Source organism: Ammospiza caudacuta, chromosome 9 (genome assembly GCF_027887145.1).
Source record: "Ammospiza caudacuta isolate bAmmCau1 chromosome 9, bAmmCau1.pri, whole genome shotgun sequence".
Lineage (NCBI taxonomy): Eukaryota > Metazoa > Chordata > Aves > Passeriformes > Passerellidae > Ammospiza > Ammospiza caudacuta.
The window spans coordinates 11,757,041-11,782,571 of record NC_080601.1 but is presented as its reverse complement, the minus strand read 5'-3'; the positions used below and the strand labels follow the sequence as shown (position 1 = coordinate 11,782,571).

Genomic DNA, 25,531 nt, shown 5'->3' with positions numbered 1-25,531 from the left:
AAGTAGCTAAAGGCACATTCCACAGCATAGAGCATCATGCCCAGTATATAAACTGGGGAGGGTTGGCTGGGAGCACTGGTGGCAGCTGAGGAATGGGTTGGGCATTGGTCAGCAGGTGGGGAGGAGCTGTATTGTGCATCATTGTCATCCTGGGGCTTATTTTTCTGTCTTTTTGTTCTGTCCTTTTTCATTACAGTTATTTTTCAAAGATTTTTTTTTTGCTGTTGTTATTAAACTGTTCTTATCTCAACCCACAGATTTTACCCTTTGTTTTTTTCCTGATTCTTTTCCCTATTCCACTGGGAGAGGGGAGGGAGGTGAGCAAGTTGCTGCCTGGTACTTAGCTGCTCACTGGAGTTAAACCATTGCAGTTTGCAAGAGATTTGGTTTTGAGTTCTTCCAATGTCTCTTAGGACACCCTTTTCAAATTATTTTCTGTGAACTCCCCAGTTTGCCCTCTGCTTTGTTTTTTCATTGTGAAAAGCTATGATGCTCTTTATCCTCACCATTAAGTTACAGGATGTGCAAATAATAACTTTTGCTAATTTGGTATCCCCCCCTAGCAAAACAGTCTGGTGGTTCTTTTATATCATGGATTTCAGGATGGCAACCTTTGTTTCCAAAAATTGAGACACAACAGGAACATCTGTGTTGGCCATCTGCAAGACATTTCCTTCTAGGATCCCTGGGCTGGTTACAGGGCTTCCAGACATCCCCAGTGCTTGTTCCCCTGGGTGCACAGGGAGGAGACAACAGGTGTGTAACTATAACACTGCTGCATGTCGTTCTGAACTCTTCAGCACATCCTGCTGTCACTGGAGCACAGCCTGCCCAGGTCTGTTTGAACACCCAGCATCTCTTCTCAGTCGTGTGCAGCCACTCATGCCTGCATCCCTTTTTATGCAGTTTTTGCTGTTAACAGCAAGGTGCTGGCCCTGGCAAAGCAGCCAGGTATTGTGGAAAAGAGCCTTCCCTATTATTGGCCGGGCATTATATGCTTGGAGAGGTTTTCAGTTTTAGATTTTTTGAGAAGGTCAAGAAAGAATTGTTTCTGTTTCTTTTTTTGTTTTTTCCCCCTCTGCAAAATTGTTTCTGAATATAGCAGTATTTATTGCTTACTTTCCTAAATTATTTAATCCTGCAACTGCCATTAGATAAAATAATGAACCGAGTTACTTTTTACAAAAGGCAATGTAAATATTTGTTTTCCACTGGATTCCAATAAAAAATGTTTTCATGGATTATTGGCAGTAAATTATTTTAAGTTATACATTTAAAAGCAAACAAAACGACATATGTGAAACTATATTTGATTATTTTTCATGAAGCTTCTTACCCTTTTATCCGTGTTGCTATGAGATCTGAAATTTTAGTGCTCATATTTTGATTTTCAGATTCTTCCTTTTTCATTTATATTGCAAATGCTTACTATTGAGAAATTAAACAGTTTCCTGCATTCACTGCTTCCCTTCCCATCTTCTAGTTCTGGCCTGATTCTGATAGCATAGTTTATATGTTGTCATTTGTAGTGGTCCACTGGGTGAATTACAATTCTCTTGTGTGGGTTCTGCATTTTATATTTGGCTTTTGAAAGGTAGTTGCGGAGGAAGAAGGGCACAGTCTCAAACCTCTTTTTTTCCCAGATTTTTAGAATTTATTTACTACTATGAGATGAAACAAATGAAAGATGGATGCTCTTTAATTTCCATTGTGCTTTTTATCTCAAAAGCAGATTTTCTATTTAATAGAAGTGTTTTGAAGCATTACTCCCAAGTATCACCTAGACCCCCATCTACATAGAAAGTATAAAAAGAACTAGGGCATTTTACACCTATATTAATAATTTTTCCATACAAAACTATAACATACTTTAACCTGTAAATCCTTCCCCAATAGATGGCAATGCTTTTACTCAGGCACAGTAATCTTAGAAATTCATAGCCTACTTTCTTTACATAGGGTACATTTATCAAGTAGGATGGAATAGGTCCTTCAAGGATGTTTCATAGACAATTTGTTTTCTTTTTGAATGGATGGACACAATGTCAAACAATTGGCAAGATCCTGAACAGCTTGAATAATTAAAAATGGCTGACCATAGTTTCTTAAGAATCTTTTTCCTCTTTAAAGTAAAAAAAAAAACAACTCAGTTATGAACATTAACTTCTTTCTTACTTTGAGGCATTCTCAGTAAATTTCCTTATGATAACACAGGTCCCCAGGACCTTGCTTTTCACACTGCTTAACTTTCATGAGCCTCTGGCAATAGACTGGTGATATCAGAAAGTTGAAACCTGATAGCTGTTTTTCAATAGGGTTTTTTAAAAGATTTCTTTGGATTGCAAGTCTGTAAATATGGTACAAAATGCAGGAAGTTTCAGCTCCTTCCCAGCACATTTTCATTTTCGAGTAGCAGTTCAGGCTATGTGTTGTAGTTCTGAGCAGAAGATATTTAGAGCCATTCAGACTTGACTACCTACAGTGATGTTTCTAAATACATTTCAAGCTATTAGAATGCAGAGCCATTGGCTCTGTAGGAGGAGCGCTGAGTGGTCTGGCACTCTGATGACTAAAGATAAACTCTTTAACAGCCTAAATTTAGGCACCTCATTTTAAAAACTTTGGCCCAGATATGTGAACCCAGAAGAATGAGATACAATAATTCATTTCAAATTCCCTGCCTCTTGCGTCTCCCCAGACTGAGCATTTATTCATACAAATTGCTCACTGTTGCAGATGAATCACTCAATGTAGCCAGTGCAATAACTCTGCACCTGAGCATTATTTAATTCTGCTTTGCTAATGCTAGCAGCACTTTGCTCTTTCTCTCTGTTACAGCACCTGGCTACTTTGGCTTTGTCTGGATATATTTGGGAGCTGAATTGGGAGAAAATGTACACATTTTTGCCCTCCTGTTCATCACTGCTATCTTTCCTAAGAGCTGCTGTTCCTCAGGTGGTCAGCTTAATGTTCCTCCCAGCTTAAAAGAAATGTAGGGGAGGCAATTACTAAGGGGATGATGCTCTTTATGATAAAGAGAATTACCGTGTTCTGCCTGTGTTGATTTTCCTCTTTCAATGAGTTTGTGTTTTCTCTTGGGATTTTTGTCTCTTTTAAAGGAGTATTTCAGCTTGAGAACATGAGAAATAGACGGAGATATGTATGTGCCCACAATTTTCTCTTGTGGTTGTGTGGACTACACAAATGAGTAAAATTTTAAAACAGTTACTTTGGCAAGTCATTTATACCTTTTTTAAGGACACAGTGTAAGCTAAGATTAATGTTAAAGATGCTGGTGTTGGCTACTTTGTGAAGTTTTACCTCATATTTTTGAAGGAACGAGATACCCCTTAGCCTACATAAAGGATGGATTTCTTGTCATTCCAGTGCAGCCTTAGAAGTCGTGGGCGTTTATTCTAAGCCAGTCATCTGTAGTCAGTGTCATAAGAGAAGGTGATTCATCCCATCTGACACTAAATATCTGAGAGGCTTATTATGCAAATGTGTTCTGAAGAGGAAGGTGGTTGATGATGTTCCTGCTCAGCCCAGTGCTACAGTCTACAGAGCCTCTGAGTACCACTGCAGTCTTTTTTTTAACATACTGTGGAAATTATCCAGGTTAAAAACCAGTAACTGGAAGTATTTTGTTCATTTGTATTTGTTTGCAGAGTTTTCTTTATACTGGGGTCATTTCAGTGATTCATAGGGCCATTTATAACAGAGAGATAAGAATATCTGTTCAATAAGTGGGGTCATACTGGCACAGAAGAAAGAAGTGGTGGAAGGCAGGAACATTCAAAACCGTGTAATGAACTGCCTCCTGAAATACATGTGTGCACTGTTTTATTAGCAGAGATGAACACACTGCAGTAATTGTTTAACCATGTATTAAGCAGGACATTAACAATACCATTGGCAATGTAGTGCACATCTCTCCATGCTTGCTATCACTTTATTAGACTATTAAGTGTCTTGAAGTGAGCTTATCCATGTCAAACAAAGGGGACACTTAGGAACTTGTGTGTTTATTGCAAGATCCTTCAACTGAGGCTCTCTCTCAGTACTTCTCCAGTTTTGGCTTCCCAGTGGGTTATACGTGTATGCATAAATATGCAAACTGCTGAGATGGGATGTTTCTTTATAATATTTAGTGATTATCCAAGTTCATACCAGGAACACAGTAACGTGACCATGCAAATAATAACTTTGTCTTGAGCCTTATGTAAATATGAGGAGAGGATGAACTCTCATATAAATGTGTGAACTTCACTTGAGCATCTCACTGTCATGTTTTTAATTAACTAGGTGAGTTAACAGATAAACTATCAGAGGTGTAATGAGCCAGAGACAATATATTTTGGGAGGCATATTGAAAAGAAACCCAGCTGAGGAGGATCATTAGATATATCATAGAGAAGGTAGATCTCCTGAACTGCTTGTTCTGTGCAGTTATTCATCACAGGATCCCTTATGCTCATGTACCACCCTGTCCCAGTGTGCTTTTGGGGTACATGGACACAGTCAGGGTACTTTGGTTTAGGAACTGAAGTCAGAGAAAAATGGCTGCCACCAATTAGTTAGTGTTCTATGAAGCAGCAGAGGAAGAGATGAAAAGAACTATACTGAAACAATACCAGTAGCAATGAAAACAATCAAAATTAGCTTTATATTGCATTTTTATAAAAGTTCTTTCTGGAATATATTTTCCATGTTTTATTTATTTTTATTATTATGTTTCTTTTTATTTTTGTAGGCTGTGGAAACCAACCTTGCATCAAAGGATAGTCACTGGGTCTATGTAAATGAGGTAAGAAAGTCAAAAGAGAAAACACAGCTCACTACATTCAGTCATCACCATCTTTTGTTTCATATGTTTTGACACACCAAACTGAGCATATATGTAGCATTTTTGCTTTTTGAATGGCACAAGTTTCAAACTGTGGTGTCATTGCTTGTCTGTCTTAGTTGAATTGGCATAGGTTGGACACCAGGTGTCAAGATAAAGCTTCCAATGTACCTCAGAGCAGCTGGGAGACTTGCTTTTACCTTCCTGCTGACATTATTTCATTGGCTATTTAGGAAGCGGAGGATATCTCAAAAGAAATCTCAAACACAGGAATCTCTCTGGCAGAAGCTCATCCTCCACTGCTGTGAAAGCCTGCACACAGATGCCAGGAGAGGAAAGAGCCCTTGCAAGTTTAGTCCATTCAAATATGTATTTACATGACACACAGGCTTTCTCTAGTGCAGAACTGTGTTGGTGTATTGGCCAACATCCAGAATAACTTAAATTCAAAGTGTAATGTTTCTCTCTGCAGCAAATGGGATCCTATTCCTACTACAAAGATTATTTATTTTACCTTAGTGCCATGATGCTCTAATGAGAATCTGTTCAGATTCTTTTTTCAAAACCAATTAAATGTTGTACCATATATAGTAACTTACAAATCACTGATAAATGGCAGTATTTTATAAATTCCTTGTTTTAATCATGATTTATTTAAAGATAACAAAATATATAATTTAAAAAGAACAGTGTTCAATGTCTTATTTTTATATTATAAATGCATAGCCTCTAATTTAATAGCCAATTCCTTTGTGAATTTCTCCCTCCTTTCTTTGCACCTAGCTAATAATTTTGGATAGGCAACTTTTAATAGTAACTATAAATTGTATTGTATGGCATTAGACAGGCTCTGTAATTAAATAGGGGTTAGGGAAAGTGAGTGAAGTCCCTGCTTGTAAAGGCTTTATAAATTCTTTCTAGTCCTTTTTATATTTAAGTACCTCCTGGTTTGTCAGCTGCTGTAATGACCCACTACAAAACATCAGCAAGATGCCCGGAGAGTCAGTGTTTATATTCACATAAAGATAATACAGTGCATATTTCCCTAAGCATTTATAGAGAGGGAGTGTTTGTGAATTTTTACTGCTTCTGTTCATTGTTCAGATGTTAAAATTCACTTCACGAAGCCTGAATCTGAAACATTGGGATAAAAGCCTTCAGCACTTGTGCACTAATGTGTGCACACTTGTACACACACAAACAAATCACACAGGGTGCCAGTTCTGCCTCTCTTTTGGATGCTTTTGTTTTTTTTCTCCTTTGTGGCTAAGGACTGGGTAGGAAAGCTGTGAGTGCAGCATGTGAATTTAGCGTGAAAATTGAGAGTGTAAATTTCTAGTGAAAAATAACGGTGCGCATAATTTATAATGATCGCAAAATGCAATTCCGTCCAAATAGACAATTAGAGAAGCTTTTGAGACTCACAAAACTTTGGAGAAGTCTTTGCAGGAAAAAAGGAAGAGGAAATGTCATGGCTGTCCTTTCTTTAACAGAAGTGTTGGAGTTTGTGTGTGTGCTAAAGCTACTGTCAGAAAGTGCATTAAGCATCTCCATGGATGCATCTATAGAAATTTGGAGGTTCCTTAGGGCTTGCTTCTTATTTAAGTGTGCATCCCTCCATGCTAGCAAGAGGACAGACTGATTAAGCTTTCTCTGTACATGTTTCCAATTAGTGGTAGTGGGAAGTGCATGAATATTTGATGGAAAAGATGATGCTGATTCTTACTGTGATTTGTGTAATGGAATTAACTTTTAATTCCCAACAGTCAAATCATCTCTTTTTGATGTGTTTCCATGAGAGTAGAAGTCCATTAGGCAAATAGACCAAAACTTTAGCCAGTCTTTTTTTGATCCTGTGCAGATTGAGGACCCTACACCCTGTTCACCCTGTGACCCAGTGATCCCATTGCAAGGAAAGAGGGATGTAGGGCTGACTGATTGAAGGGGCAGTGGCAGGAAGAGAGCACAGAGACAATTTTTTCCATGGAGGTTCCTTGTATGAAAAGCACTGGATTGTAAACAGGTTTTTTGGGCCTTTTGCACTTCAGGGAACCCATGAAGGGCTTTGGACAGCTCAGGCTACTGAGATCTGCTGACCCAGAGCACCTCACAGTGTACTCTGTCTCCCACTTCTCAAGCTAATGAGGACCTGAAACTTGGACTTACCTTGCTGTAGGAAGCATGACTATATAGCATGGTATTATTTCAATAAGAATTTTATTATTAAATTAAATCTACTTTACTCTCTTTGCACTGACAATCTGATAAAAATTTGTGTTTGGTTATTTTTCCCTTGTGTGCTTTCCCATGTGGTAGAATAGGAGTTAAGTTGTGGAGGTAGAACAAATTTTATCACTTAAATTTTGTTAGATAAGCAAGACCACCAAGCTTTGGATGAGCTAACTGTAAATCTATATGACTGGTAATTATGCAGCAAATGAACAAACAGCTGTACTGATAAAATCCTGTTTGCTAGTTTTCAATAACCCAGGTCTGGGCTGAAGTATCTGTTCAGTTTGGATACTATTGCTGGTGATAAAGGACTTGGTCATCTTTAGAAAAAGGCTGGTTTATTGGGAGTTAAATTTATTGTGTGGAGTTGGAAGGCTGAACCATTACCTGGCAGGTTTTCTAGAGTAAGAGCATACACAGGGATGGATCTTTTCAGGCAGTATCATGTCCTCATATGTCCTCTTTGCAGCCAAAGTGATAAAAAACCTTACTGCTTAAAAATATATATATTTGTTGTCCACTTTTCTGGTTTCAAACAGGTTATGTTTCAATATTGCAATAGCTGTCAAAAGTAGTGGAGATTAGAAGGGGGAAAAAAAAAGAAAAGTATTTCTTACTACCCATCCCCTTTTTGATTTATATTTCATCATTTGCACTTTTTGTTTTTATTCATCTAGAAATGCTAAATCATTTCTTTCTTTCATTTAGGTAGTGATTCTACCTAAATTATGGGTTAAATATGCCAGGTAGCTTTTTATGATGACTACTACATGCTTAGCTGTGTCTCCAGAATAGTCCAAACCACTTCATTATCATTGCCTTTGTGGGGAGCTGTCAATGACTTGCAGTTTTGGGAGGTCTGTTAGAACATATCTGGTGTTGTGCTTGGACCTTTGCTGTTTATACCTTTGGTGGTTGGAGTGACCCACCAGCTTTGATAGACGTGTGCTGCTGCTTCTTTTGAAAAGACTGGCACAGTTAGAGATGGCCCATGTGTTTTGCATGTTTATTTCCTGGTTTTTTCCCTAGTTTTCTTTATTATTTTTATTTTTTCTCTTACTTTTCTTTCTCTTTCATACCTGGCATTAAGCATCTCTGTTGGCTCCTCAGGACATTTTTCATCCTCCCCTTCTCTTTTTCTGCCTTTTCTGATAAAATGCTGTGCCTTGCCCAGAGCATGTGTCTGTGGGAGAGGTACAAGAGCAGTACTTGAAACTGAATTTGGATGTTGTTGTACCAGGAGCTTCTTTATTAGCAGCAGCAGTAGGTCTGGCAGTATAAAAAGAGTTAGAAACCATATTTCCCTTTTTGTGGGACATTTTTAAAATTGTCTCCATTCCAAGGGTAAAGAAAAGATACATTATTCTGGAAAACTGGAATATTGAACAAAATTATGATCAAATTATTTTATTTTATTCCCTCATCTCAATATATTTAATTCTAATTCCAAGTTTCTAAACGTTCACTATTTTTACATGTAAATCAGTACAAAAAAGCAATTAACTACTCTTCCTGGAAGTGGAATGGTACAGAATTCAGCAGATAATTCAAATCAGTTGTTTTACTATTAAGACGTCATTTCTTTAATTTATTTTTAAACTTATTTTTTATTCAGTAGTTTAATCAAAAGCTGTAAGACATGGTCTGGCAAAGCACAAGACTACTTGCTGATATAGGAGTACACTTTTTGTGAAGTGCAGGTAGGGATGAAAAAAAGGCAATATAGTGTTACATGTCAAAAACATCTGTACCCACTCTGAAGCTGAGGAGGGGTGAGGGACAAACTTTTGCCTGAAAATATGCAGAGGACACTGAGGAAGACTTTTTCTGAAAGAGCATTTTTTTTGGACAGAAATGGCCTAAAGACAAGAAATTAAAATAAAGGATGATTTTAATTTCCTTGCAGTGGAGAAAATAGGGTTGGGACACAGACAGAGCTTCACAGATTTCCTTTGATTGACCTTATCTGTACATGTTCAAAATGTTAAGGCAGCCATCAGTACAGATTTCATTATGGCTGAGGAAGAATGGGCTAAGAAAGCCAGAAGATAATTTGTGTGAAAGTGATCATGCCATGGTAACATGAACTTTTTGGAAAAGAGGGAGAGGTGGGAAAAGGACCATGAGGATAATGGACATCAAAAGATTGTCCAACTTCACATCTTTGGGAAACTAGTAATGCTTTTGCAAAGATAACATGGTAAGTAAAGGGTGGCTAAAGAACTGGGATTCTCTGAAGATGTAGGCACAAGGTTTCCTTATGGTGACAGTGGGTTATCTTCACAGAACTTGAAATCAGAGATGAATTCTAAAGAAAAAGTGATTTAAGAAAAGGGCTAGGGAAGAGTGTAAAGGAGTAACAAAGTAAGGAATTATAAAATAAGCCTGTGTTGCAAAATGACTCATACCAGGGATCATGAAAAGCAATAAAAAAGTTTATATATAGCAGAAGATAAAATGAGAGGTGATTACTTGAAAAATGGGGGTGTAATGTTTTTACTTAGTTCCCTGATCCTGACTTTATAGAAACTATTAATTATTACCAGACTGTTAAAAACATATTGTTGTAGTTTCAGTTGTTTTAGATGAATTTGAAGCACTCCACCAGGTGAGATTTACTATAGAGAAGTGCTCTTGCTTGTGGCTTACAAAATGAGATATAGGTGGTGAGCATCTTTAGGAGCAGCTTCGAATCCTTGTGGATAAAAGCCAGAATGAGAATCAGTGCTGTTGTTGTCCTGCTGAGTTAGCAAATGTAATCCTCAGATATGATACCAGAAACATCAATTGTAAGGTAAGGGAGGCAATTATTTTGCTCTGTTTGACATCAGCTTGGCTTTGTTGGAACAGTATTGCAAGTTTTGGGCAAAATACTTTAAAACAGAACAAGGCATGCAGAACAATGTTGAAAATATAGCGGAAAACATTTAGTGTGATAAAAGCTTGGTAAAATATGACCCACGTGTAAAGGCTGAAAACCTTGGTACAAACATAACAAGAATATGATCACATCTTCAATGTGGAAATATGAGGGAAATACAATTTAATCTTCTGCAGTGGAAATTAGATCTAGTATTGGAAAATGGTTTATGATCCAAGTCTGAGAGTGTGTATGAACAACTTCCTAGGTTGCCTTCTTCCATCCCATCATCTGTCTCTTCTCTCACCTGGTTCTGCTCTTGTTTTTTATTCTTCATTTTTCATCATCCTACTCACATTATATGAGTCAGCTAAATAATTTCAGTGTCAGTATGGAAAGACAAAACTGTGTTTTGAATGCCACTGGCTATTTTCTGATCTGCACCTTCTGCTCTAGCTCTGTCCATACATATTTTTTCAATGTGGTTATTACAGTTTATGCAAAGAGTAACTGCATATTCTTCTACTGAACCATTTATTCAGTACTTCTGGTGGTAACCATGAATGTAGGAGATCTGTGAGTCATGGTTGATTTCCAGCCATCATGGAGCTCCATCCTTCTCTGTCTAGTGAATAAGCTGGAATGACTGTGTTTGATTAGATTCTGTCAGCCAAATCCACCCTTGGGGCCACCTGAGTGATTGGACTTAGCCAGGGATGAACTGAGCATCGTGTTTCCTGCTATCAGGCATTTGTAATGGAGGATTATGTTGTAATTGTGTGTGGTTAGAAGAATGGATAGATTCTTCTGTTGGATAGAAGAATGCCTAGTAATGAATTACTTGCACTTCTAATGTTTTAAAAATAGATTTAATTGTAAGGTGTAAAAAGTAAGTCTGAAAGCTAAAGATCAGAGTTCCCTCTTGACTACAGTTTCCATTTGTTGCTTTTACATTACATTGATTTTCATTGATTCAGATCAATCCACATCAGAGCAGATACAAAGGAACATTTGTGATTAGCAGTAAAAAACTTCTTTTTTAGTTTTAGAATCACCACATTCTGTGCCATATGGACTAACAAATGCTGAAATCCAATATTCACTTCTAAGTTCTCAAACTACAAGCACGGCAATAGTGGGGAGAACTAGCAGAAATTCCATTACATTATTTTTTTACTGTCTAAAAGATCAGGTAGTCTCTCGAAAGGAATGTACTATGGGGTAAAGAAGTCCTTTTAGTTTAAGTGCCAACCCCCTGTGGGTATTTCTTAGGGCACAATGCTTTAAGAAGTGAGGAGGTTAGCGGGTGACTGAATTTCTGTATTCCTGGGTTTCAACATAGAGTTTAATGGTGTGCAGAGTAACTTGAATCTAAGGTTGCAAATGAGCTCATTTCTTTATCTCTTAGAAAAAGTTGTGCTGTTATTTGTCCCATTTAAAAGCAAACAAAGAAAAATCAAACAGCTTACACTGCAACATTGTGGGGTGGATAGCAGAAAGGTAAATTGTGTTTGTAATGGCCCCTGCAAAAAGATGCTTTTTTTTGTAGATAGAGTGTCAAAGAGCAGTGGATCCTTGTGTACTAATCTGAACTTAATAACTGGGGCTTTTAAAAAATCATCAGTAGCTTTTACAGTGCTAAGGAAAATCATGCTTGAAAAAAAAAATCAGGGACCCATTTGTTATTAGTAGAAATCTATTATTATTGTTATTAGTAGATTAGTAACAATTAGTTGTTATTAGCAGAATCTGAAACATACTTGTAGAAATAGAGTATTATACAAATTCCACAGCCATAAGAAGAGCAAAGTATTCATTAGTAAAAAAAACCCTGAAATTCTTGTAAGTTTTAATTAAAAAATAAAACTAAACTCTGATTAACACTGAGAAAAAGTTGCTTTTTAATATTTTCTCATTTCAATCTTTCTCTTTCAATAAAGATCCCGATTTGAATCGGTAAGCGCAGAGAAACTACTAAAGCAAATGCAAATCTAATGTATTTGGCTGGATTCTTCCCAACTATTTTGATATTTATCAAAAAAGCCCTCTTAGCTGAGAAAGAGAAGGGAAAAGTGATGTGAGAAGAGAAGTTCTTGGAAATTTTTTTGCAGGAAAAGCAATAAAAAATTTTGGAAATATAGCAAGAGTAGACAATTCATCAGAGAAGCCTTAGACAGGAAGTTAGAGTGCTGAGGGGCTTGGGGAACTCTGGGCCATGTGGGGATGACATTGTCCTCATCACTTGAATACCAGTCAAAAATTTTAGACAGCAGTTGACCTTATTCTTCCTTTTTGGACAGATGATGCTTTCCAAATGATGCTGGTGGTGCTGCCAGCAGATTAATTTATAGATCTTCAGTGGACAGATAAAACTTTCCCAAGCTCAGCCCAGGTGATCAGTCAGAGCAGAGTGCAGAAAAATGGCTATTGATGCTTTTCCTTTCCCCTCTCAGGACATTCACTCAGAACATCTTTCTGCTAATCCTGCTCTGGACTCAAGCTCAATTCTTTTTTCTGCAGTTTTCATAGGTCTCTCTTCACCACTGTTTCATTGTCTATAGGGGGCAGTTTTCTATATGAGGGACAAGAAGGTGTCTCATTAACCCCCTGATGTGACTACTTCTTACTTTCCATTGCCATCCTGCACTTCTGTTGCTTCTGCCAATATTTGTTTTCTTTCCTTTCACCACATCAGATGTTCCCAGTATGTCTGTAGGTACTACTGGTCCTCTTGATTTGAGAATCAAATGGCTTCTCAGCTGTCATCTGGGCACCTCTTTATTATTTTCCTTTATAAGATATTTTTTGAAAGTTGAGAAAAATGAGCAGAAAATAGAATAGTAATTATCAGATAAAGTCTATCTCAGCAAGATACTTTTTTCCCCAGGGGTAGCATGTAGGCAGGTGTAAGATAATGAATGATGAGCAGAGTTTTCTTAGCACATGGCTGTAGAGCAATATTGAGAAAACTCACTTTGGGAGAAAAAAACTTATGACTGCAGTGTTTTTCTTCACTCTTTTGGAGAATATTTGTCCAGAAATGTCCATGTTATGTGCATTTTGAGTGATCAACAATCCCCGTGCAAATTGCTGTGGCCTAATTTTTGCTTGGGTAGAGCCACGACTGGAGTCCTGCTCGCTTGTCCTCTTCATATGGAAGTGCCTAATCTTATTTTCTTTGCTTCATTTTAACACACCAATCTGTGTAATGATATCTGTGTTTACTTTGATAACCAGAAGTTGGTAAATTTTTACACTTCCCTATATCTTACTTTTTCTTGGAAAAGTTCAGACCTTTTAATAATCATTTACGAATGCAAGTGGGGCAAACATTCTAAAATATTCTCAAATTGTACAAAAATACAGAGTAAAAAAGTTTAAAAATTGAATAGAAATACTAGGAACACAGTGTAGAAATTTCAGAAGATTTAGGAAATGACACATTTCAATGCAAAATGTAGCAATTTGCAATTACAATTTATTCTAATTGTGTTCCAGGTACTCTATATTTATTACTTGCCTAAGGAAATCTCACTTCTCTCCTTTTAGCTGCAATCTTCAACACTGCAGCATTTATATTTATTTATTTATTCCCACAAAAATCTGTGGGTTTTCTTTTCCTGATGACTGCTTGAAAGTTATACATAAACTTGAAACAGTCCTGGATATGTACTTGCATCATGCCCAAAAAATTTGTGGGGTTTAGAACTGGCCTGATTCTAATTCTGTGGAATTACACAGAAAGAAAATCAGTCATTTAGGAGCAAGGTCATAGATGAGCTTTGATGAGTTGTTTTATCAGTGAATATTTTTTTCCACAGTAATATCAATGCTGGGTTTTTTGTTTGTCCAGCTTTTACTATCATTTCATGTGCTTTCCACCCTGCCCCCCAAGAGAATTTTTAGTATGGAATAATATTTTGTTAAATCAGCACATCTTTTACTATGTAGGCTCTCACTATGATCTGCGAAAGACATCTGGACACCCAGTGCAGAGTCCTTATCTCTAGAAATGGAGCTAATTAAATTAAATTAGGACTACATCCCTGTAGAGACTTTTAGGAGCATTGGGTAAAAAGAAGTGAGGTGTAGTACTGGGTGTGTGGGAGGGCAGTGAGGATGGGAGCTGGACAGGTGATCGTGCACAGATCATTCATTGTATTAGAACAGATGTTCATTGTATTAGAACATTTTCTGTGGTAAGAAAAGTGGACAGTGTCCTTTCTTTAAAGGATCAATCTTTTTATTTACATATATATGTGTGTGTGTGTGTCTGTTCATGTGGGATGCAGAGAAGCCAGCAATATGTAAATGTTGAACAAATCTACCTGCAGGCTAAGCTGTGGTGAACCTTCTAGAAAAATAGCTAATGGAATGATGTTTTCTGGATTTTCAACAAGTGTTCATTTAAAGATGTAATTAGGGCATTGAGGGGAGTTAGAATAACCCATCAAACAATATTGATACTACTGAAAAAATCCAAATAAATCTCTAGCTCGTCTCCATGAGCATCCTTGTTCTCACTGCTGTTCTGTTTAATCCTCCAGTTTTCTCAGGGATATATTTTCTGGAAATATGTTTCAGTTCTTTAAATTATTAATGTCATTAAAATTTATAATTTTCTGTCATTACCTCTAGGAAAATAGAGATTGTAATGTGAAACATAATTGTCTCATTTTGTGATTTGTGTTATGATAGTTGAGCACAACTAAAGCAGATTTAAGTATTCCCCTGAGCACTATGACGTGGTTTTGCAAACGAACTGAAGTTCTGTGTATACAGATAAACAGATAAACTAATTCCACAAGCAACCAATATTTGAGTTTCTGAGACATCTTTGACAGGTTGTGTGTCACTTAGAGGGGACACAAAATGTGTATGGTGAGAGCTGAACTGAAGGTTTGGATGATATGTGGTTCTTTTTTCTCTGTTTTCAGCCAGTTTGTTTGAGTGTGCCTACCAAGGGATTCAGCCTAGGAAGTTATGAGTTAAAGCTATGCTATTAAATTCTCTCTCCCTCAGACTTCAGCTTAAAGGTGTCTTTTAACACCCCTTAGATTCACAGACAGGAAATCTTGAGGGGTCTGTAGAGCCTGGGGGTCTGCTACATTGTCTCCTTGCAAGGCTAGAAAATGCTACCCAGCATTTTCTATTTCTATTTCTCAAAATCTTTGTCTTCTATAAGGATGTATTTGTTTTCTGATTTACTGTTTTCATGCCACACCAGTTGGTCTGTCATTAATGCAATGAATTTCACCTTCTTCAAAGTTAAAAATTCATGTTCCTAACAAAAAAAGGGAAATTGGCAAAGAAGAACTGAATTGAGCCAAGGTACAGTACTAGTCAACCATAACAAGTAATTATTATAACCCCATGGTCATTTCCCTCACAGCTTGACAGAGAAAATGGCAAGAAAACAAAATAATTTTTTCTTGAATGTTAAATGTCAGGGCCAGGCTCACTTCTGCTGAGGATGCATCACAAGATGTGAGCCCTGTTGACCACGTACCTGCAGCAACATGAGTGTGATTTGCAGCCCCCTGAGCTGCAGGGGGCTGAGAGAGCCCTGTGCAGGCTGAGCACTGGGCTGGCCCAGCTGTGCAGCCAGGGCAGTCCAGCTGTGCTGGGGATGGGCAGATGTGACTTGCAGATGCTGCTGGTGGCCCTGGTGAGGAGCTGGGATGGATGTACAGCAGGTGCCTGGGGCATGAGGGCAGGCAGCAGTGCCTGCCTTTCCTCACAGTGAGCTCCTGCTAGGACAAAAACATCACAAGCTGCACCTTTGTTATGATTCCAGGATCAGCTAAGCCTGTGATTTTCCAGCTGGGGTAAAAAACGAGATTTTGGTTTTGTGTCTTCCTTTAAACACAAAATGTGTAAAGCATGGAGTGGAGCTGGCTTCAGCCTCCTTATAAGAGCAGTAGATGCAGGCTCTGTCCCAGGATGGATTAGGAGGTTGGGGTGTGTGAAGGTCTGCAGCGAAGCTTTAGAAATTGTGAAGCCTGGAAAGAAAAGCAGCCTGTCCTTGAGGTCTCCTTATATCTTCTCCCAAATTATTCACTGTGCACAAACTGATGTTCCTAAATGTGTCAGACCCCTCCATAAAGTTTCTTCTATTTTTTATTTCCTAATACAGACAACCTCAAAAGACTTCCTTGAGTCATTATCAGGATTAGTCTGCAGAAATGATCTACTGTACTTATGGGAAAAGTGCTTTCTTGTAATGTTGTTCACAGGTGAAAGAGCCATATTTCCTGAAGACTGTTGTGTTTTTGGATTGTTATTTTGTGCTGAGGATATAGTGAGGTTCTAGTCTGTCAAACAAAAGGTCTTTCTATATAAATTTCATTTCAAGGTGCTTTTTTTTTTCTTTTAAAGAACTCTATTGAGACCATTTTGATGCTTTCCTTTGAGGAACTACATCTGCAAAATTGTAGTATTGCCAAGATGGATAGTACTGTTTTAGGCTCTTTTCTTTTGTTTCAGATGATGTATAAAAAATAGCATTGTTGTTATTAAATGCAAAATTACATTTGGTGTAGACTCAGCATGTGCATCTGTAAAATAATTCCCCTACTGTATTTAAAAAAAAAAAAAATTAACCGATAATGAAAGAAATACATAAAATGTCTGGACAAACACATGTTTTTAAATGGCTGTGTCTCCCTTCACAGGAAATCACTGATAATGAAATATTAGAGTTGGTGCATAGTGCTCTGGGGAGGATGACAGTGATCCGGCAGATTTTCCCTCTGGCAAGGGACAACAACCAGAGGTGCATGAGGAACAACCACCGAATATCCTCGCTGCTCTGTGATCCACAGGAAGGCTACCTTCAGATGCTGCAGGTCAGTAGCTGTGCACAGCAGAAAAATGTCCACCTTAAGAATTTGCCATGGGACAGTTTGCTGTGGCTGTATGAACTCAGAGGAGGAGGAAAATGAGTACAGATAAATCTGATCTGGTCAATGTTTCTTGACTTTATTAATTTATTTTATTTCCCAGTACTGAGTGCTTTAGATATGATATTACATCTATGAAGTATCAGCAAGTGGTTGCACTAAGTCAGAGCTGATTTTGTATAGTTGATTCTCTTAACAATCTTTTTATATTTGAAAAATGTTGTGCAATCATAGTCCTGTGATATTACAGCTTGCTTATTGTATTTATGCTTATTCAACATCTGTTGTGAAAGAGTTAACCTGGGAAGGTAATAGAACTCTGATAGGTATTGGGCTGCAGAGCATTTCATATTTAGGTAATGGACTGAATCAAGCTGATGTATTCAGTCTGTCCCTTTCAATAGTCTCAGAAGTCCCCAGCAGCTGCTAATTGTCTGAGCGTGTAAAATATGCACTGCTAGTTCAAGTTTCAGGTTTTGGTAACACATCTGACTCTGGTGTTAGCAACATCTTGACATTTCCTGGCAAATTGTCCCAGATATCAGAATTTTTTTGTAGTCATTTAAATATTATTTAATAGGTGCTATTTCCAATGATAGTGTACTAATTTAGAAACAAAGGCCTTGGACTTTCAATGGGACTTATGTATTTTGTTTTACTTCAGACATAGTTAAAAATCTCATTTATATCACTATTTAAGGTGTTGAATACAGGTATAAACTTTAGTGGGACATATATTATAAACTCACTTAAAGCCATTTAATTGCACACTTAGTCTTTGAGATGGGTTGAATGAGGACACAGTGGCTGAGCCTGTGGGCTGTCCAGTGTGGGTGTGCACGGTGAGGCGATGGAGAAGGGGCTTGGTTAGGCTTGGGGAGGGGCTGTCACCAACCTGGGCTGCTGCAGCCTACTCAGGAGGGTGTGTGGGGTCAGGGCTCTTGCAAGATGGAATCCTATCCTGGCTTGGAAGAGTTTCAGACCGGGAGAGACAGAGAGAATGTCAGGAAGGAAAGTGGGTTAAGATTTCCCAAGGGAAATTTGCACCCTACTAAAAAGTTGTAGCTGCAGAGACTGAAATACTTTAAGGTACAGATACGAACAGTTCTTCCTTGAAGAGAAGCTCTGCTGGCTCAGGTTCTGTCCTAGCCATGGCAAAGTTTGGGAAAAGCCAAACACACCCCCCGTAGTTCTGATCGTGTCTGTATTCTTTCAGCACAGGGGAAAGGCTATGTCTGCCTTGGCTCAGAAAGAAGAAACACTTTTGATCTTTGTTAGTAACTCTGAGGTATGCTGTAATGAGAACAACGGCCGCTCATTTCAGAGGATCAAAGCAATTTCCAGCGTGATGAAAAATTATCTATGCTGCACCAACAAATCACTCATTGGGGAATAATCTTCCATTACAGCAGGATTTTGAGTACTGCTGCCTGTGCTGGTATATCCATAATCTAATTCAGAGACTCATCTGAAGGGCTCTGACAGGCCACTGAGCAAGTTCTAATTTGCAAATTTGCAAACTGGTAACTGGGAGGTGGTTTGCTAACACCATCAGCCTCATGTCCTGTTACTGAATTTAATTGATAATGATCTTTAGATAAGGACCCTCATCCTTCTGATTTCCAGATGTGGATTTTTGGAAACAAAACCCTCTCAGCTTCTGTCTTCCAGAAATTTTATACCACCTTAGAAACTGTCTTTGAGATAATGGAACGGTAATGTTGTGCTTTGCCAACTGGTTCCTTCTCTATGAACTCAAAAACAAGAGAGATAAAGAAGTGCAGAGGTAAAATGTTTTTGGCAGCTGATTCTGTAACTTTCATGTTCAATTGCATTGGCATGAAAGACAGAGGGCACATGTGAGAGCTGTCCAAATTAGCTGTCCCCAGTATATTTTTAAGTGTCTATAGATTGAATACAGGATGCTTTTGTCCTGTGCAGTTATACCTGAAGTGTTCCATAGCTACATTTATTTTTCATAGGTTTTGCCAAAATATTTTATGTAACATGTTGTGGACATACAGCTCATATTAATTTGAGTGTGATTGACATGTTATTAATGGTCCTGTAATTCAGCTACTTGCAATTTTCTGTTTCCCTTTTCCTGCTTAAAAAAATAGTGGTGACCTTTTGGTGTTCAGAAGTACATCACTGAATTACCCCTGTTGCCAGAGGCTGCAGGAGCTCCAAGCTCCATGTCAGGCTGCATGAATCCACCAGAGGCAGTGACCGCCTGCCAGCACCGAGTCTTTGTGTTGCTTTGAAGTACTTTGATTAACACCACAGTTTGGAAATCTCTGCCTCATTCTCCCTTGGGCAGTCTCATATTAATAATTGTTTGTTGTCAAGGTAACTTACCAGCTATTGTTGGTTAATTATTTATTTAATGACTTTGAAGAAGAATAAGCTAATCTCTGTCAACCTCTAGCTGTAGTGTTTTCTAGGGGAGAATTTAGCACTCTTAACAAGCTAGTGAAGACAGAAACATTTACGTCATGGATTATTAACTTTGTTCTGACTAAATTAATGAAAATCTTTTTGGAACGATTTTGTTCTCTGTGTCTTTAGTACCATATCCTGGAAGGTTGTTTTTCAGTGGGTGATCATCCCGGTTTGGCATTCTGACAAGCCTTTTAAAGATCAGGCTGTTCTGCAAGCTCATCCAAAAACTCATCTGTTCTGAATGCTTTGTGGAAATCCAATCTTATTCCATCAACCCACTTGTCAAAATTTTGCTCATGCCCTTATTTCTTGCACATTTAATATACTCATCTGGGTTTCTGCTTCAAGTGGAGAAAAAGCTTTATAAAGTTTCCTGTCTTGATCTTTTTATTTGACTTCAGAGGACTGCATTTCTCACTGTCTTATTCTTCAGGTAGGATTTTTTGTGTCCATCTCTTTTACTTTTGCTAAACAGAAAAGACACAGTTTAGGACTTGCTTTCTTCCATTGGCCATTGGTGTCCTGTGGTTTGAGCCAACAGTGTTGTGAGTATTGCCTCATCTGGAGAGAAAGCACTGAAACACTTCAGGATGTATAGTTCCAGCCAGGCCTAATATGTGTCCTCACATGGCATTTGAATAGTACATAGTGGTCTAGTTGCTATTAAACTTTGTAGATTATTTCAGGAATGTTCTTACAGACTCAATTTGAAAATCTTTTGCTGTCTAATTTGCTCCTTTCCAAAATATTTCTCTTCAAGTATTAGTTATGATGGCACTCTACAAACTCGATTTTTGGTGAAGGTATTTTTTTCTTTCATCAGGTTAGTCACAATGCATTCATAAATTCAAAATCAGATTTTTTTTAAGAAAGATTTCTCTTTAGAAATGTAATTCACATTAGGTTTTTTTTGCCCTTGCTTACTGTTTATGTAGTTGTTGAGTTCAATCCACTTAAGATTCTAAAGCTTTTAAAATATATTACAGGGACACAGTGTATCTGAAATCATTTAGCATGATCCAAAGTACATAGTACGATTGAAAAGGCAAAAAGAAAACTCCAGTATACTGTGTCACAAAATTAGTGAGGTTATTCCTGACTGAGAGTTCAGCCTCTCTACTGAACAACTATTCCTGGCATTGCTTGGACATATTTGAGGAGACATTGAGAAGTATGGGAGGATATTCATTGAAAGATCTGATCTTCTCCTTGAAAAAAAATTTCATTCTTCAGTGATGAGTCCATCAGATATCTACGTAGGCATCTTTTAGCAGTTGCTCCTTCAAAGCTGGGTTTTTATTTCTGATCTATTTTCTGTCCAAGAGTCACTGCAATATAACTACTGTAAGTAAAGTTATTTTTTAGGATGTGTTTGAGTGCCTAAACTTAAGGGCCTGATCCTGCAGTTTTGTCCAACTAAATGGCTTTATTCTCATTTGGCTTGTTAACATTGCTATTATTACACAACTGTAGAGTGCTACTGAGGGGCAGTAAATATTGATTAAACCATATTAAAGCATTCACTTTCTCCCATAAAGGATTGATGAGCCACATTTTTCCTTTTCTTTCAATGCAAACCTTCATTTGCTAGTCTCTTTAGCAAAGTTTAATTTGGATTTTTGGCCAGATGTTCAGTCACAGTGAAATTGTTTCTGAGTACAATGTGAATGTAAAGTATCCTTGAACTGACTTTACTGCCCATTGCCCAGCACAAATCTCTCCCTGAAGTCCAATGATGTGTGTTTTCTGGAAGGTGTGTTAGCAAAGGAGTTCATTAAAAACCCCAAAGCACTGTGGGTGTCCTGTGGCCATGGGGGATTTTGTGATCACACTGGAGGTTAAAACCCCAGGTAGGCTCTGCAATGATCTTTTCCTCTCTGCCTCTTTTGACTGCTGGATTTCTCAATTTACATAATTATTTCATTGAATTTTTGTTCACTGCTCAATCAGGAAGCAGACAATAGTGGCTCAAAGAAAGCATCAGTACCTCAATTTTTCATGTGTTATCACCTCTGAAACCTAATTTGTACCTATATTTATTTATAAATGAGGTCGGATAAAATTATAATCTTTTATGCTGTTTTGCAATTCCAGCATTTACCTCTCATCCTTCTGTTTGACTCTTGGTTATGTTCAGTTCTCTTTATCAAGGCACTCCTACTAGACTTTCCTTGCATAGTTAGTGTTAGCTGTGCCAAATTCCTGAGATGTTTAGTGAGTGAAGCCAATGCCTCCAGCTAACAAACTTGAGCATTACAGGGTAATCCAGGCCTTGTATTATTGCTGACACATTGTTACAAAACATACTGGCAAAGAAAACACTCATAATGATAAACGCCCACAATAAATAGCTGAAGGACAGTGAGCATTCAGAGACTAGAACCTGTAAGAAGGAAAGAGTATTGGGATATGTGTAACTGTGTAAAAATAGGAGAAAATTTAAAAGGAAAGAAGAGCTGCTTATCAATTAAAAAATTAAAAAGAGATTCTGAGACTGCAGTCTTTCAAAGAACTCTTTGGAAAGCTCATTGAGATATTTAAAAGTAGAATGGACAAAACACTAAGTAACACAGTAGTTAGATGCCTTACTGACAGAAAGCTTGAATAAATATACAGTTGAGGCCTGATTTTTTTGGTGGTTGTAGGAGAATTTTAGTCATTTTATTTCATTTACCTTAGGGAGAATAAATAAATGGCCCTTTGGAAGTTGGAAGCTGACATTTGAGTCTTTAATGAACGTTTGTTTTTTGACTGTGTTTCCATGAATGCCAGAGTGCTGGCTGTGATCCCGCTCTCCCTGAGCAGCAAGTGTGCGTTTATAACCTAGGCACTGGTGTGCTGTCTCACAGCAGGCTCTGCCCACGAGAGATGATGGCTGTGGGCAGGACCAGGACAAACAGCTCCCAAGGCAGCTCTGGGGACAGTGGTGGCCAGGACAGGGCTGCGGTGTGGCACTTGTGTGCCTCCACCAGCTGGGGCTGCTGAGGGAGAGGCCGCAGTGCAGGCCTCAGTCTCCAGGGATGGCCGCGCCCCATCCCCTGGTGCCCCTGCCCATGAAAGGCGTGTCCAGGCACAGAACCTCCACACACACCTGCCTGAGCTGCAGGAGCCCATGGACACACCTGCCTGAGCTGCAGGAGCCCAGGGACACACCTGCCTGAGCTGCAGGAGCCCAGGGACACACCTGCCTGAGCTGCAGGAGCCCATGGACACACCTGCCTGAGCTGCAGGAGCCCAGGGACACACCTGCCTGAGCTGCAGGAGCCCAGGGACACACCTGCCTGAGCTGCAGGAGCCCAGGGACACACCTGCCTGAGCTGCAGGAGCCCAGGGACACACCTGCCTGAGCTGCAGGAGCCCAGGGACACACGTGCCTGAGCTGCAGGAGCCCAGGGACACACGTGCCTGAGCTGCAGGAGCCCAGGGACACACCTGCCTGAGCTGCAGGAGCACATAGACACACCTGCCTGAGCTGCAGAAGCGCATGAAAAGGGGAAGAAAAGGCCCATGGAAAGGGAGAAGAGGAACATCAGGGAGGCTGGGAAGAAGGTGGAGAGCTGGCTCCAAGTGCAGTCTGCAGTGGACCCACAGGCAAACAGATCCAAACTGTCCTGGCACACCCAGAAGGGAGGGAGGGTGGTGAAGAGAGTGAGAACCTGCGGGGGAAAGAGACTTTCCCCAAACTCTGATGTGCCCTTGCAGAGCCACTTGGCCACTTGCAGGCTGAAAAGACCCTTCACATCAGGAGAGAGGCTGGAGCTGAGTAAGGCAGCCTCATCTGAGCCTTGTGTAGGAACCAGCTCAACTCAGACAACACAGCAGGTGACAGCAGTGGGTGACTTTCTTCTGAGAGACATGGAGGCACCTGGTTCCTGATATGACATTGTAGCAGGGATGGGACTGAGGGACTAGCAGGCCTCACACAGACACTGACCATGATCTCCTGCTGTTGATCCGTGTGGGCCACAGCGATACAGCCTGGAGTGGACTGAGGGGGACCCAGAAGGAAGAGAAGTCAGTCAGAAATGCCAGGAGGCCTGCAGGGGTGAACAAGTGGTGTTCATCCTAGAAAAAACACAAAACACTAAGTCTCTCTGAAGAGACTGGAATCTGGGCCAGGAAGCTGGTGAGAAACACAGAGAAATTGTCTGAGCAGTCAGGCATCAGGTTTAGAAAACTAAAGCCTGGATAGAATTGTGTCTCACCACAAATGTCAAGGGAAAACCCAAAATCTTCTATGTGTACTGTTTGTGATAAAAGGAAAATGAGCAAAAATATGAACCCTCTGAATGGAAATAGGAGACTTGGTTACACAGGATAAGGAGGAGGCTGAAGTACTCAATGATTTATTTGCTTCAGTCTTCACTGGGAAGTCCTCCATCACAAGTTGTGAAGGCCCCATCCCTGGCAGTGTCCAAGGCCAGGATGGACAGGACTTTGAGCAGCCTGGTCTAGTGAATGGCATTCCTGCCCACAGCAGAGGAGGTTGGAATTAAATGATCTTAAAGATCCCTTCCAACCCAAGAAATTCTGCCATTCTTTGAAACATATTTAAGAAAATGAAACAAGTCAAATTTTCAGTCCCTATGCTCTAAAAATATACTTGTTTGCACACCATTATACCATGAATAAAGCATCAATCTGTGCTGCTCCTGCTAAGATGCACTCTGTCATTAGAGAGACAAATGTGCAACTGCACTGGGCAGTACTTGAGCTGTGGAAGTTGACACACAGGTTTAGGGCATGCTGGGGTGTGCATAGCAGTCACCATGATCTCCCTCCTCAGGCAGCAGGCATTTCTGGAAGGCTGCACTTGCTCTGAACTCCTCTTCCATCTGCTTCATCCTTGGAGCTGACTGCTGTGGCCACTCACAGAGCAGTTTTGGCAGCAGTAGGGTACAGATGCCCAGCTTGGGAATGAGTTTTTGAAGTAGTGGCATCTCAGTCTCAGCTTGCCTTCCAGCTCATCTCTGGCTTGGTTCCTGGCTCTGCTGGCCACTCAGGAGTTGGGGTCAGCCTTTGTGGCTTGCTGGCCTTCTCAGAAGAGCACTTGTCTGTGATTAGTCCCTCTGAAGGAGCTAAGAGCTTTCTTCATACATAACTTTGAAAGTAAAATCATTCTGGAAACTCTCATGAAATTCACATAAAAACTTCTATGAAATGACATTTAATACTGTGATAGATTTCCATTCTTGAAAATTTCTGCTGGCTCTACTAGTGTATGGTGGATTTATTTCTTCAGTGCAAAAAAGAGCTTCATAAAGTATGGAATCAATTCCAGAAGATAAACCAGAACATGCCTAAAATTATTCATGTACAGGATATATTCTTTAACATATTGGTGAAGCAGTCACCATCATTCTTATAGCAGATCAAAAACCATTTCAATACCTCCAGCTCTTACACTGTCAGCAATGGAGAGAAAGAAGAACTAAAAATTACTGTCATTTCCTCCAAACATGACCAAAATCAAGTATTTTGTTCTAGTCTAGGAATTTTTATTCTATTAGGGGGAAACACTTCAGAAAGATATGTCCTTTCTTCCTGTGTTCCCCTATGAATATCCTAATAAGGGAATTAAAAAATGCTTCTGAGCTTTGAAAACCCAAAGTAGCCAAGTATGTTGCCTTGTTTCACTTCTCTCTTGCTTTGCTACCAATTCTGAATGCTACCCGAAGATTAATTTTTAAAATTAACTATTTTCTCATGCCTCTAACAGTACTGGTGGAATCAGAGTACAGCTGAACCCTTGGGTATCTCAAAAATTCCCTTTCAGTGGTCAAATCCATACTCACAGGGAACTTGAAAGTTCACTGAAAATTAAAGTATGTCTGCAGGTGCAGTAACAAGGGCATACAGGCCATGTCTGCTGAATCCTTTTTCTTTTCACAGCATATTCTGGAGGTTACAGGAAACTCATATTGCAAATATGATTTATGACATATGCAGATATTTGGCTGTATTTGAATGTAATAAAGAAAATTATTAGAGCCCTGAATTTACTGTGAGATCAGGCCAGAATGCTTGTGGTTTTGGTTTTTTTTTTACTATTAGAGATCCAGCCTTAATTGTGGAAATTTTGATGCTGTTTTTTTCCTAGCTTGCATATTTTCTGTTCTAAAATAGAAGTGTTGATTGTGTGAGTAAGATGCAACTTACTCTTCCATAGATATTGCCTCTTCAGTGAGTAATGAGTAAAATGTAGTTATGCAAGCATGTCATTTTCATTGGAGTAAATAGAGTATGATT

The 25,531-nt window shown here is 39.1% G+C and overlaps 1 protein-coding gene across 3 annotated transcripts in view; it reads left to right on the top strand.

The window, feature by feature from the left end:
• Positions 1-25,531, top strand: part of GRID1 (glutamate ionotropic receptor delta type subunit 1) — a 479,753-nt gene that overhangs the window by 361,132 nt on the left and 93,090 nt on the right. For all 3 annotated transcript variants that reach the window (XM_058810534.1, XM_058810532.1, XM_058810533.1), the window contains 2 exons: positions 4,754-4,807; positions 16,613-16,786. In XM_058810534.1, coding sequence (XP_058666517.1) covers positions 4,754-4,807; positions 16,613-16,786 — 228 coding nt within the window. The remainder of the gene's footprint in view (positions 1-4,753; positions 4,808-16,612; positions 16,787-25,531) is intronic.